At 42.1% G+C, this 14596-nt stretch overlaps 1 protein-coding gene across 2 annotated transcripts in view; it reads right to left on the bottom strand.

Moving 5' to 3' along the window:
* The window catches only part of ARK2N (arkadia (RNF111) N-terminal like PKA signaling regulator 2N), a 68373-nt gene that overhangs the window by 34567 nt on the left and 19210 nt on the right, over positions 1 to 14596 (bottom strand). For both annotated transcript variants that reach the window (XM_054986443.1, XM_054986444.1), the window contains exons 2-3: positions 10666 to 10736; positions 7009 to 7828 (exon numbers count right to left, since the gene is read on the bottom strand). In XM_054986443.1, coding sequence (XP_054842418.1) covers positions 7009 to 7828; positions 10666 to 10736 — 891 coding nt within the window. The remainder of the gene's footprint in view (positions 1 to 7008; positions 7829 to 10665; positions 10737 to 14596) is intronic.

The following is a 14596-nucleotide window of genomic DNA, read 5'->3' as shown; positions in this document are numbered from 1 at the left end:
TGTGTAAGACAAGCCTGGCAGTCTCAAATTGTGATTAATGTTTTCCGGGTGATCATCACAAGAAATTGTGTGAAAGGACATGCAGGTTTTATTGGCTTATGAAGTGGTGGGGGGAAAGCATAGGGATAAAAAAAAAATCCATATTAAAAATTCAAGTTATGTATTCACAATTGGCGGGCAAGTCCACAATCAAAACCAAAGCTAATTTTTTTTTAAATTTCCCCTCTCACTTGGAAGAAGGGATATTGTAACTGCTCATCTGATATGGAACTGGGCAAGTAATACGAGTGATGCCACAGATGAAATCGAGGTGCCCCAGTGACCGCCCTGGAACAGGACATAAATTCTGCTGAAAGAGTTGAGTAGTCAGCATATCCTCAGCATGTCATGCACAGCATTTCGGATAGCCTAAAATTAGTGTGTCAACAGTTTTCAGTGCCTTCATTTTTTCCCCTTAAAGTTTTTTTTTACTCTCTCTCTCTCTCTCTCTCTCTCCCTCTCACTCACTCACTCATATACCTTTAAATTTTTACAGGTATTTCTCCAATAAAGCAATTTCAAGACAAATCTCTGAATCTCAGATTATAAATTTATACCAGTCAATTGATTTGGGTATTCCCCTAATCAAATATTTCAGTTTAACTATTTGTACTTTTACAATGTTGTTCACTCAAGCCAAGTCAAAATAAACAGGCTATTCAGATTATTGTTTATTTAGGACGTTAGAATACGTTTCAGAAAAACTTCCAATGTCTGTTTTTTTTCCAGAAAACCCACAACACCGCATCAGAGCAGATCAGCTAACAGCAGAGTAGAAATATAACAATGGAGAGGTCAGAGGAAAAGGAAGATTTTTATGGCAGAGAAACTGTAGCCCTTGATCCACAGGAGTTAGCCATGTTAGTCTGTAGTAGCAAAATAGTAAAGAGTCCAGCAGCACCTTTAAGACTAACCAACTTTACTGTAGCATAAGCTTTCGAGAACCACCGTTCTCTTCATCAGATGCATGGAGGGTATGAAGAAACTGGTCAGATATATATAGGTGATGAGGGAAGGGGGGAGTAGATGCAAATCAGTTTGCTTCTGTTAATGAAATCAGTTTGCTTCTGTTAATGAAATCAGTTACTCATTATCAAAGTTACTGATCTCAGTATCAGAAGCAAACTGATTTGCATGTACTCCCCCCTCCCCTGTCCACCTGTATATATCTCTGGCTAGTTTCTTCATACCCTCCATGCATCTGACGAAGAGAGCTGTGGTTCTTGAAAGCTTATGCTACAGTAAAGTTGGTTGGTTAGTCTTAAAGGTGCTACTGGACTCTTTACTATGTAGCCTTTGATACTAGCATGCCCTTAGCACAACTCAGAAGAAATCCTGCAAGTCGACTATTAGCCGTTTGCCTGAGGCATCACAATTTCTTCCAAGTGACAAGTAATAGAATGGCAGCTGTTCTAGTAGAAAAAAACAAAGGATACTTTGGCATCTTAAAGATTACTGGCTATATTGTTATGGAACAGGTACTCATTCTGTGGCTTGCCACATTCACGGTCAACATCAACCACCTGAGGACATACCCCCCACCCCCGAACACACCCCTCCACACATTTACATACATTTTCACCACAATATAACTAAATTCCACTCATTGCATGCATTGACTTCTGAGCTCACTATCAAAGGTGAAAAGCAAATGTACAGAGACTGAAATTAGGAGAGGGGAGGTGGCATGTGAAAGAGGCACACTTGGTTCTGGAACCGGGCAAACATTTTCACGCAAACAGACTGCCACATTCATGACATAGACATTTAAAGATTAACCAGGCAGCCTAGCAAGGAAATGTTTTAAAATCTGGCCGAATGTGGGGAAGTTTCTGAAAATGACTGCAGGCGTAAACAGGGTAAATCACCATTTAAGTCAGTAAGACTAGATTTAAATCATGGTTTTCTACATAAATACTCATTCTTTTCGACATATAGACTCCTCCCACTTAGCTTCTTGTGCTGATCTATTCTACTCCCAACAATCTTCTATTCATTGAATTTTTTGAAACTTGGCACTTAAGAGGGAAGGGGTTGGTTGGTTCTGTGTACAAAGATTTGCAAAGGAACAATGGGATTAATGTCTTTTTCTCTACTGTGTATGTTTATTTTATAACCTTTTTGCTGTGAAGAAGAGATGTGATCTCTGCAGACAAAAATTCACAGGTCTGAAAACTATAAAACCAAGCATCTGTGATAATATCTTCTAGACAGAAAAACTGCCCAATAAGCATGACATTGTGAATGGATTAATGGAATTCATCTAACAAAAATTTTGAACATTGCATGAATATGTAGCCTCATGCTATATAATTAAAAACTAATCCCTATTTCATGATAACCTTTGGACTATAATATATCTCAAACCGAAAACTATCTTTAGATAGATTTTTCCTCAAAAACATTTTATTAAAAAATCCGGTTTAAATTTTTAAAAATCCGATCTTTTTTTAATCATTGATTTTTTATGTATTCTGGGCATACAGATCTGGGCATACATACAGATCTGGATCCCATAGTAAATTTTCACTAATGAAAGGGGAGGGGGAATTCCCCCATCACTGCAGACCTCAATTCACCCTCATATTGTGCCCAAGACTTCCGTGTTTCCCACTAACAGCATCTGCAGAGCACTTTCAGGTGCAGTGGAGGGGGGGGGAATGCCTTCCATTAGTGGAGAGTTACCATGGTGTGGAGCTAAAGTATGTGACTTGACAATACACTTAGGACTGGAAGTAGTATCCTGAAATTGTAGTCCCACTAATAGTTACAGTGAAATCCTAATCAGAGTTACTTTAGTCTAAGTGCGCTGAAATCAACGGGCTGAGACTGGAGTAACTCTGATTAGGATTTCACTGTTTAAATACACTTTTAGGTGGGACCTGAAAATAACTAAGAAAAAACCCAATGAAGTTTCTTCTACGTGCTTAAGAGTTAAGGATAATCAATGGCACTGGGGGAAAAGAACCGGTTTCTAAAACGAGAAACGAGTAGAGCTCTTTCAGGCATCCTTCGACATAAGTAAAGAAAAGGTACGTATGCAAGAAAACTAGAAGTGTGGTCCTCACTAAAATGAAACGGTAAGCATCAGCGGGCCTTGAGCTGTTTGTTCCCACAATTATTCTTGTGATTCTTCAGTAAAGACTGCTAAAACACCACACAGAAAAACTCCTTCTGACCTCAGAATTAAAGAGCTCACCTCTTGTTATCATTACACTAGTCCTGGCTGCACATATCAGCACTGGATAATAGCACTGGATCCCTCTATTCTAACATAACTGGCCATCCTACTACAATTCTGTTTTCAGCATCTTCATTAAAGCAAGGTTCGGATTATAGTGGCTAGGAAAAGCATTTTATTATGTTGATGTCCTCTCTTTGCTGCTCTGGACCTTCCAGTTGAAAATAAATTTAACTTTGGACAGGCTAGCTTTTGTTGCTACTGCTAGGTAGTAAAATGTGCTAGGGAAGTTAAGTTCTGTACGTTTTTGCTTCCAACAGAATTGCGGAGTAAACACACCAATATCTTAGGCTATTTTCATACCAATAACTAGTTTTTGGATTCTCTGGTCTTTGCTTTTATTCCAAGGCATAGGACAAATCAACATAATGGGCCCCCTATTTCTACCTGCAACCACATCCGCCTGTATGCATGCACAGGACATGACAGATGACTTCTGACTAATCTCCAACAGATGAACTCATGGATCAAGGGGAAGATATTCATTCTACTAGGTTACAGTAACTTTAGGGAGCAGGCATACAGTTCTAAGGAGACACCACTTTCCTTCACATTTCAAAGTGACAGCATCCTTGAGTGTGCAAAATTCAGATATCCTTTTGCAGTTTGGGCTAAAAAGGCTCGTGCGCATTTAGTGAATACTGCCTTACAGGAGGCCTCAACAAATGGATGACTGCGTAAATCCCAAAAGCCAGCTTCTATCGGGAAAGGAAAGACTGCATCATAAATGCAGATTATTTCAAGTGGTGTTGATCTACAATAGATGAGCAAGGGTCGAGTTCCCTGGAGACTCTTTCTTGTCCTTTAAGGGGTTATTGGCCTCAAATTTTATGCATCATAAATGCAATTTACACTTATTCAAATTAACATTGTGGTTAGCATGTATTTATTCCCACTAGGACTTTGTTCCTTTCAAATGTTGCCTGGATGTTTTTAAAGGCCTGATCACAAGTTACAGTGAATGCATGCACAGGGTATATACTTGGTTTTTATTTATATGTGCACTGAGTAATTCCCATGCTATATTCAACACATGCACAGCCATGACTGAAACCCCACAGCCCTCCAGATACCAGTCCCTGGTTTTGTTCTTAAAATGAACACGTGTTGGCTCTTTCTTACAAACAGAAGTACACATGTGGAATTTGTATCTGTGTTCACTGTAATCTGTGAACAGGACTTATGTGCATCTGTGCACATACCAAAAAAAGGGTCTCAGAACTAATCTCTAGTTACTTTGTCCTCTGGTTACTTTGGGAGAGTTTTCTCTGGTTAGTTTGGGAGGGTATTTTGTATCCTACAGACTCTAGATTTAAAATGTAGAAAAGTAGCTGTTGATGTACATATTCTTCACAAAGTCCTTCTAGCCTCCCCGTATATGCACTATATCTCCTTCTACTTGAGAGTCTCTTTCAACCCCTAAAAAGGGGGTGGGGTGGGGGGGTAATATGAAGATGCAGTGGCAAGTTTCTAGTGATTTTTCTCCTGCCCATGAGAATTAACCTGGCCTTCCAACCTCTACCTTCAGTTACGCTAGACCCCATTCGTTCTTGAAAAAAGAAGTGTAAAGCGAAATTCTCTGTGCCTTTAGATTAACAGCAACACTTTCAAAAAGAATCACAACTACATTCGCAGGGTTTTATTTTTTTTAAGTTGTACAATAAGCGAACACTGAAAAAGAAAAAAAACCCTGACTCTCAAACTGTGATGAAGGAGGGAATCAGCTGTCAACTGCTTTGCTTCATACTAAGCCTCAATCAACTGAGCCATCCAATCAAAACACCATGGATTCCATGGCGCGGCTCTGTAAAGGAGGCTGTGCTTGCTACTCTAACGCACACTCCTGCGTACCGGAGAAAAGTCAACTGAGGATCTTTCCTATTCGCACATGTATGACTGTGGCAGCCCGGAGTATTTTGCACCTCGCTAAGAATTACTTAGAGGCAATTCTCTCTTACAGAACGGTATGGAACTTGAGCCCTTTCCTCTACGGGCAGCACTTAAAGCACACCAGTCTCAGCGAGCTTCTTCCTCTTGCGTCTCCCCTCTCTTCCACACAGAGGCTACCGTTATCTTACAAGACGAAACGTGGAGAAAGACAACAAGGGAGGGAGATAACCTGGTCCACAATTTAAGACGCCATGGGACAGTACTACAACAACAACAGAATACCCTAAATTATGTCTCTGCTGCTGAGCTGTATTATTTCTGACTGCACGTGGAATGCTACCCCACAAAAATATTCTATGCCAGGGTAAAAGCTAGCCTACAAACCTCTTCCTGTTATATTTTATGGGGCAGTAAACCCACCTCCGGTCTTAACTGGTACAGCACAGCAAAGAACACATCATGTAGAACTTCTAATTTTTTTGTTCCCAATTCGATTCTACAAAACAGGGAGCCCTCCACCACCCCCTACCCCACCCACCCAAAATCCCAGTGACGGGAGACTAACATGTACCTTTTAGCATTATTTAAACAAACATAACAGAGAAAAGCCTTAGGAAATTTACCTAACCAATATTCCCTGGGGTTACACAATCCACCAGGGACCGCTGAGGAGCAACCTCCATTCATTTTGGCTGGGTTTATGCAGAATATCAACAACTTCCAAACTGAAATTAATGGCTGGCAGCAACAATGCCTTGCAGGCTATGCCAATCCACAGCACATGTGTAAAGGAAGGCTCCATTAAATCTGACAGGTCACCCTAGCAGGGGAAAGACACCTGCTTGGAAGGTCAAGGTATGAAATAATCACTGCACTTTTCCTCTTCTCACATAGTAGAGAAATAGTTTTACTTACAACACGTATTTTATTTGAGCAAAGACACAGTGTATGTTCACCCATAAAAAGATTGGCAAACCAAAAGCTTTTTAAATAGTATTTTATTTTAAGATTGCTATAAAATGCAGTTATTTTGAGTACCATATGCTGAGTAGATGATACATATTCCTGGTCATGCTATTTGGACTAAAGGAATGATGCAGGCCTTAACAGACTGAAAATTTTCCAAAATGCACCTTCCAATATTTTATCATGAGACCAGCCAAAGCATTTGGCATCTTAGTCTAGCAGTACGGATGCACAGGTGGAGAAAATGGTTATTAGTAATTGTGCACTCCACACAACAGAGGAAGGTATATAGCTCTTTCGCTTCTGAAACTGATAGGTTAGTAACTTGCAAACTATGTGGAAAACGCTTCTCATTTAAGCTCTGAAGCGATCACCTTGCCTGTTAACTCACAGCAAAGTTAAACTGGTTTGTCGTGCACTGAAACAGAGCGGGAAAGCACGTCTTTAAATGTGGGACTGGAGGAAATGGGGCCTTGCTGTAAGCAGCCGAACAGAAACCCCATGGAGTTACACTGCAGCATAACAGAACTTTTATTCATATGTAATAAAATAGCTGCAAACTAGGCCAATTTAAATATTACCATCCAAAGCCACACTGAAATTAACCAGGGACAGGGAAAGAACAGGGACACAACCTGCTGTTTTTAATTTGCTGTTGTGCAAATATAATGGCACCGAGAAGCCCCACAGTCACCTTTAGAAATGCTCCATGTTTTTAAATGCCCCATAGCCCTCAAAATTTACCCAGAGCTGCAGTTCTCCTAGTTTATTATCTATTTTTCTTTCTCAAGTGTCGCTCCTCTAAATTTAGCATGACAGCTGAGAAATGATGGCAGGAGCTTTACCAGTTCAGTTTAAAAAACATCCTCTACCTGGTATCTCTGCAGTGATTGTCTTGCTGCTCCCTGAAACTTCTTCATCGTCGTCTGAAGAACTGGTGCTTGAGTCACAGGTCAGGTCGCTATCACTGGTACTGCTGTCCTGCAGCAGGTTGTACTTCTTGCGGGCAGCTGCCTCTCGTTTCTGCCTCAAGAGCCGAATTCGCTCTTTGTGCTTTTGGCTCCGGTGACCTTTGACCTTAGCGACGCGGCCGTTCTGCTTATCGCTAGACTGCCGGTTTTTCTTGGCAGCCATGGTTGAGGTTTCGCTTTCTGACCTGGACCGTCTGGATTTCCTCCCAACGGTAGACCCTGATACAGCAGAAGACTCGCCCTCTACAGCAGCTTCAGCTTGGCTGGGCTCCTGCTCTTCTGCAGAAGACAGAGTGTCTGAATCAGCCAAGTGCCCGCTGGAAGAAGGGGACAGCATGCAATGGTTGGAAGAGTCACTCTCGTACACACGGCCAGCTGTTGGCTTGTCGCTCTCGGTTGACGCCAGCTGAGATTCTGATGAGTCCCGCCTCAGTTCCATCAGCAAGCACGGCATGGAGGCAAGCACGGTGGAGTCCTCCGTAACAGCCCCGCTCTCCTCCTCCTGAGCAGGCGTTTCTAGTTCTATAGGTCCCTCTTCACCCAGAGCTGCCCCTTGCTTCTCCAAGAGTTTCGGTGGGACCTCTGGGCCAATGAGTTCTTCTACTTTGTCTGCTGCCTCCATCTTCATTTCAGAGTTCCAAGTCTCTCCTGGTCTCAAATCATGGGGCACAGAGCTTAGTGGACACAGCGGACTAGCCGGGGAATTCAGCTGGAAAGCAACCTGCAGGAGGACACAGAGAGCAAATGAACAGGCTGGTGGTGACAACATCTTCACGTAGCAAAATCACTCTAGAGGGGATTCGAAATAACCTCTGAAAAGTACAAAGAATCTTGACGGGCACAAAGCAGGTTTTATGAAGGCAATTTTAGTGTTTTGACAAAGATTCAACAGTGGTATGTCCCTCGCCACCTAAAGATTTCATGCTTTCCTCCTTTATCTAGTAGATAAAGGAGGAAATGTTCTACAAGGTGAGTATATGTAAGTATAAGTTCTGCAGGCTGGAGTCGTACTGAAGAGACAAGAACACCTCTTCTTGGGGAATTTTGCTAGCCCAGTTTTGCTTCATGTTCAAGTTGTTAATAATCATCATATTTGGGGGAAAGAAAGAATTTCAGATCTGCTAGTGAATTTGGAACTAATAACCAAGGAATGGTACCGACGAGGCAATAATACTTGCCTACAGTCTAGGAGACAATGCAGTAGGTGATGATGGCCAACCACATGAATAACTGGAACTCACACATATATACCTTTCAACTACTACTGAAGTCTCAGAACTAATCCATGACCTTCCCTATTATCCCCGGTACGCAGTAATCCCTACCCCTCAAGGATTTTCATATAAAACAACATAAGCGGGTAGAACCATACCACTTTCCTCAGTGAAGCGAGGTACCAGCTTTTAGAGCCCATGAAGATTAAAGCAATTCATCCTATTACTGGCACGGCAAGGCTGCAGACTGCAGCAGTGGTTAGAAAATGAACCAGGACCTGCTATGCAAGCAAAACTGGACTGCTCAGAAGAGTGTGTGGTCACCTTAACATACAATTCTAGGGAGTTGTATGGCTTTCCACAGTGGCAAAAATACAAAAAGGAGGCTGGTGGCCTTGAAGGCCAATAAAAAGTATGTTTCAGCTTTAGTTTTCATGGGCTACTACGATAATATGATGAGGAACATCTGAAAAACTGCTCCAGTCCACTGCTCCTTGTTAGTCTTCAAGGAACCACCAGATTTCCGCTTATTTCTAATTAAAATATAACTTATTGTTTGGTATGCTATCCTATCCAAAAACCTAAATTATAACTGTCCATAGTAGCTAGTTTTATGCTGGTTTGCCCAAATCCTGAGAACCTAGGCCACAGCAAGACTTTGCCTCAATTCTCAAATTGTGCCAAAAGCTGACAGCGGCTTCCCCCTACTTCCAAACTCCACTCACGGCTTCCTGTACCTATGTTCATAGATCCAGAGCAGTGAGCTGTGTTGGTCTGTAGTTGCAAAACAGAAAAGTGTCCAATAGCACCTTTAAGACTAACCAACTTATTTGTAGCATAAGCTTTTGAGAACCACAGCTCTCTTTGTCAGATGCATTTGATGAAGAGAGCCGTGGTTCTCGAAAGCTTGTTAGTCTTAAAGGTGCTACTGGACTCTTTACTATTTCATACCTATGTTAACGTTCTTCTTTTTCTTCCTTCGTTAGAGCTGACCTTGGAAAGGGAGCAGGTAAAAAAGTTAAACTTTATTGTGTTGAAAAAACAGCAGCTGCACAATTAGCCTCTGTCCCCTATTAATCACAGCCATGTTCGCTTATGTATCACAAGCGGGTTAAACCTATATCTCCGTCTGATACTGTATATTTAACAGTGAGATTTAAAAACCTTGGATTTGATCACGTGAATCTATTCAACTAATGGCGGTGCTTTCCTCAAGCACAAGCAAAGAGGTTCTTCCAGCAGTGTAAGAACCTTTTGAATCAGGAGAGGGTGTCTTGGGACACAGAAAAATGCCACTGCTAGTTGAACAGATTCACAAAATTCTGCCCAGGTTTGCTTTTGATGCTACTTTTAAAATCTCAGTTGTACCTATTTCTGATAAAACAGGCACAAAGCATTCTGCTGCCTACACAGCTCCCCCCTCCCCCATTTCCTTCCAACGTCACATGAGGGCAAATGTGTAGTATGGACTGAAAGAACACGGGGTTTGTGGAGGGGGGGGGGAGATGATCCATGTTCATTACCTGAGCAAGAATTTAAGCCTTTGATGAAAGGGGATATGCAAGCAGAATTTTGAGCACAAAAAGAGCAACAGTCTAGTAGCACCTATAAGACTAACAAAACTTGTGGTGGGGTATGAGCTTTCATGAGTCACAGCTCACTTCTTCAGCTCATATGAAAGCTCCTACCCTACCACAAAGTTGTTACTCTTACAGGTGCTACTGGACTACTGCTCTTTTTTACTTCTACAGACTAACACTGCTACCCAACTTGATCTTTTGAGCATGAAGTTCAACAGAAATGATCATCTCAAGATACAGGAGCACCCAACCCTGGGTAAAAGGCAAAGACCCAGAAATATACTGTTTATTTCCATTAAGAATTTTTAAAACTTTCAAAAGAGAAAAGTTGGAAATATTGGGGAGCACTGAAAAACAAACACCTATGATTTACAGGATACATTTGAACCGTAGAATTGATTTTATTTATTAAAGCATTTATATCCCGCCTTTCCTCATGGCTCAAGGCAGCTAGTTCTATGGCGCAGAACTATTATGAGCAAGGTTCCAGGAATATTCACAAGGAAAGCACACAATTTTGCCAATCAAAAAGTGTAGTGTTGCACCGCAACATGGCAGCATAGGAAGGCTCAGGATGAATGCATGCAGCTGTCGGCAGCCAGCGCCTAACAGGGAGGAGTTTGCACTTAGAATCCAAGTTCTCGCTGCTGGGTAACTACCTGGTGTGACAAAGAGGCATTTACCAGAGAAAATTCATCAGATCGCTTCACATTCCAGGAACAGCACATGAACTCACCTTTCAACTAGTGCTGTCACTGCTGTACCTGTTTTGCAGACTGAAGGCTCGAGTGTCCAAGGCTGCCATCCTGACTGTGTTGCACCATCACTAAATTCACTATAAAAAAGCCAAACAAAAATTCATATTTAAAATACTGTTTTGTCCTTTTAAAGACAGAATGAGTTGGCAAATCTTCGTGAATTTTATCCGTATTCCAGATGCCACTGCATTGTATCGCTGATTTAAAAGAAAGGTGACACAGTACTGGTCAGCATATAATAACAACATTGGATTTATATACCACCCTCCAGGACAACTTAATGCCACACTCTGAGTGGTTTATGAAGTATGCTAGTATTACCCCCACAACAATCATCCTGTGAGGTGAGTGGGGCTGAGAGAGCTCTGAGAGAGCTGTGACTGACCCAAGGTCATCTCATGACATACCAGTCAATGGGTCCAGCCAAGTATTTTGCTCTATCCTCCCCAATTCTCCTCCTTAGTACCGCACCCCATCCTACATGGCTTCTTTCAGTACATATCCCATGTTCACCAGCACAGCAGTTTTGGGTGGTCAAAGGGGTTCCCCTCCTCCTTTTTCACCAGTGAAAAGTGAGCTGGGTCTAACCCAATAGATGGATGTATGGGCAACATGCATGACTGATGCATCTGAAAGCTCTCTTATTTGCTTAGGTCGTACAGAACTCAGCACTGGCATCAATTCATCAATTATAATCTCTTCTGGATTATAAGTATGTCATATTATTACAGAAATTATTTGCACACTGAAAATTCAGAGAAAGCACCAATTTTTAAAATATTTGTTCTGCACTTGGAAATAAAGGATAGCAATAAATGCTTGTTCCATGATCTCTCTGTTGCCCTATCAGTAAACTGACACTGTTTACAGGAAACCTGCAATCCAGTCTTATATGGGTTTCCAATGGATTTAAAGGGCCTCTCTCATTAGTAAACAGGAACCCATTGCAGGCGAGTACAACTTCACACGTGCCCATTCCATGACCTAAATACATGTTTGCATAGCAAAAGCACGTATGTGATTTTTCTCACTTTTTAAAAAATTCCAGTGGTATAAGTACAACATTGTTGTACAGAGGAAAGTTTTGCAGAGCACATTCTTTTGTCTTATGGCCACTAAGAAAATATGCTTGGAAGGCTTTTGAATGAAGAATCAACTATTTATTTATTTAATCAAATTTATATCCCGCCCTCCCCACGAACAGGCTCAGCGGCAGCTCACATCAACACAAAATACAAAGTTAAGACACAGTAAAACTAAAGATTAAAAATTACAAAAACCTACAGTACAAAGGCATCCATCATAACTGACTAAGACTGAAAAAGAAAAAAAAACCCTACAGGCGCAGCCATGATGCCACATCCAGACAGAGTGGCAGGGTCCAAAGGAACATCTCCATCTTACAGGCCCTGTGGAACTGCAACAAATCCCACAGGGCCCAGATCTCCAATGGGAGTATGTTCCACCAGGCTGAAGTCAGGGCCAAAAAGTATCTGGCCCTGGTCGAGGCCAGGCGAACGTCCCTCGGGCCAGGGATCACCAGTAACTGCTTATCCACAGAGTGCAAGGCCCTGTGGGGGACATAATGGGAGAGGTGGTCCAGCAGGTATGCTGGTCCCAGTCCATTAAGAGCTTTGCATACCAAAACCAACACCTTGAACTGGATCCAGAACTCAACTGGGAGCCAGTGCAGCTGGCATAGCACTGGATGAATATGTGCTCTAATTGGAGTCCCTGTAAAGACACATCGTTGAATATTGGACCAGCTGTAATTTCTGAGTAAAGCCCAAGGACAGCCCTGTACAGAGTGAGTTACAGTAGTCTAGCCTGGAGATCGCCACTGCATGGATCACTAAAACCAGATCATGGACAAAAGATGGGGCGCCAATTGCCTGACCTGCTGAAGATGAAAAAAGGCAGATCTGGCAACGGCCATGACCTGGGCCTCCACTGAAAGTGTGGCATCCAGGATCAAGCCCAGTCTCCTCACCATCAACGAAAGTGTTAATTGAACATCATCAAGGGTTGGGAGACAGATCCCCAAATCCAACGTCTCACGACCCAGGTGCAGGGTCTCCATCTTCAGAGGATTCAACTTCAGGTGACTCTGTCTCAACCATCCCACCACAGCATCCAAACCCTTGGCCAAAGTGTCTGGTGCAACATCCAGTCAGCTGTCCATCAAGAGGTAGAGTTGGGAGTCATCGCATACTGGTGGAACCTAGCCCTATAGATCGCCTGGGCAAGGGGGCACATGTAGATGTTAAAGAACATTGGGGAAAGAATTGTCCCCTGAGGGACACTCAAAGGACAGCATGCTGATATCTGTTCCCCAAGCACCACCCTCTGTCCCCAACTGTGGAGAAAGGAGCTCAGCTACTACAAGGCTGTCCCATGTATCCCCATAGTGGTGAAGCGGTGGGTCAAAAGATCATAATGTAAGTTCTGCAGTCATAATCCAAAGAAGATACCCATGTGCTCAGAGAAGAACTTTGGTGGAGGTTAATTTCAGCTGCTTGTATTCTCCCTTTTATCTGATTAAGAGACTGGGTGGAGGAGTTAAGGATTCTTTTGGTCATGCATACAGATTGATGCATTTTAATCTCTCGTGAAAGTTCAACAAACACAGCTTGCTTTGTTAAAAGCAAGTTTACGTTCTACATCTTAAATTGAAAAATTCATAGCAAATAGCGAAAAGAAACCTGAAGATTCTTAAGCATCTTTGACTGCGCTTTTAAGAGCCACCTGAAAGGGCACCAAGGACCATTGGTGACTTCCACAATGAGAACTTAAGAACTACTGAGCTACACTTATGAAAGGATAACATCCGTTTTAAATGACTCTATTAACATAGCATGATTGCAATTTAGGTCCCCATTTTTATACAGACAATTCATAGCAACTGGGCAGCAAGAACAAACCACTCCAGGCAGCTTCGAGTTACTGCCTCACGTAGAATGCAGTGACATACTGAAGAGATATAACATTCTAAGAAACACAATACTTCCTGGTTTATTCGTATTCACTGAAAGAGAGCTGTGAACAGCCACTCCTTGGAACTGAAAGAGAGCACACAATGATGTTGTAGTTGACAGTGTATCGTGACAATATGCTACATGGGGAGAAACGGGCATCACACGCATCTGCCACCACACACAGGAAGCAGTTTGAGACCTGGGCATACATGAGGTTTGTCCTAATTCTACTATCCATGTACATCCCAAAACTGGTGAAAGAAAAGAAATAGGGTGCGCATGCATACAAGCGCACATACACACAGAAACGTCTAAGCTCAGGCTGCATGCTACTTCTCACATTTGATGGTATGTACATGCTACATTGAAGGTAAGACTGCAATCAAGATCTGAACCAGCCATTATGAGCAGCTCCAGGCAACCTGCAAGTGAACAGTTGGCTCTCCTCCATTCAGGCCATCACCCTGCCACAAGAAGAGGACATGCTGGCAAGCAAAGATGTTTATATGTACTAGTAATGTTTGTGGACTAGTATGCAAGCTGTACTGTGTGAACATACAACTGACAATCTCATTAACAACTTGCAAAGAGGTACAAAGGCTTTTTACTCAGATAGGAGGGCTGAATTGTAAGAAGGGGAGCTCAGATGACCCGCTAAAGATTTAGGAACCATAAATCTCACTACTATGTTGTACTGGGTTCCTACTAATGCTACACCTTTGTAAACTTGTATCTATTTACCCTAGGACATGGAAATGTTCCTTATATTGACTGTACTAATCTCACACTGTGTAATCCACCTTGAATCTCAGTGAGAAAGGCAGACTATAAATGACAGAAAACAAAATACATAAATATTACTAATGAGGCACCAGGCCATAGCCAGTAAAGTTTTGCATTTTTCTTCCAATATTGTTTGTGCAATTCTCACAACTCTAAGAAACCAATGAGAGAAAAATTTG

This window comes from Eublepharis macularius, chromosome 8 (genome assembly GCF_028583425.1).
Source record: "Eublepharis macularius isolate TG4126 chromosome 8, MPM_Emac_v1.0, whole genome shotgun sequence".
Lineage (NCBI taxonomy): Eukaryota > Metazoa > Chordata > Lepidosauria > Squamata > Eublepharidae > Eublepharis > Eublepharis macularius.
Note: the sequence above shows the minus strand (reverse complement) of the source record. Positions and strands in the feature narration are given on the sequence as shown.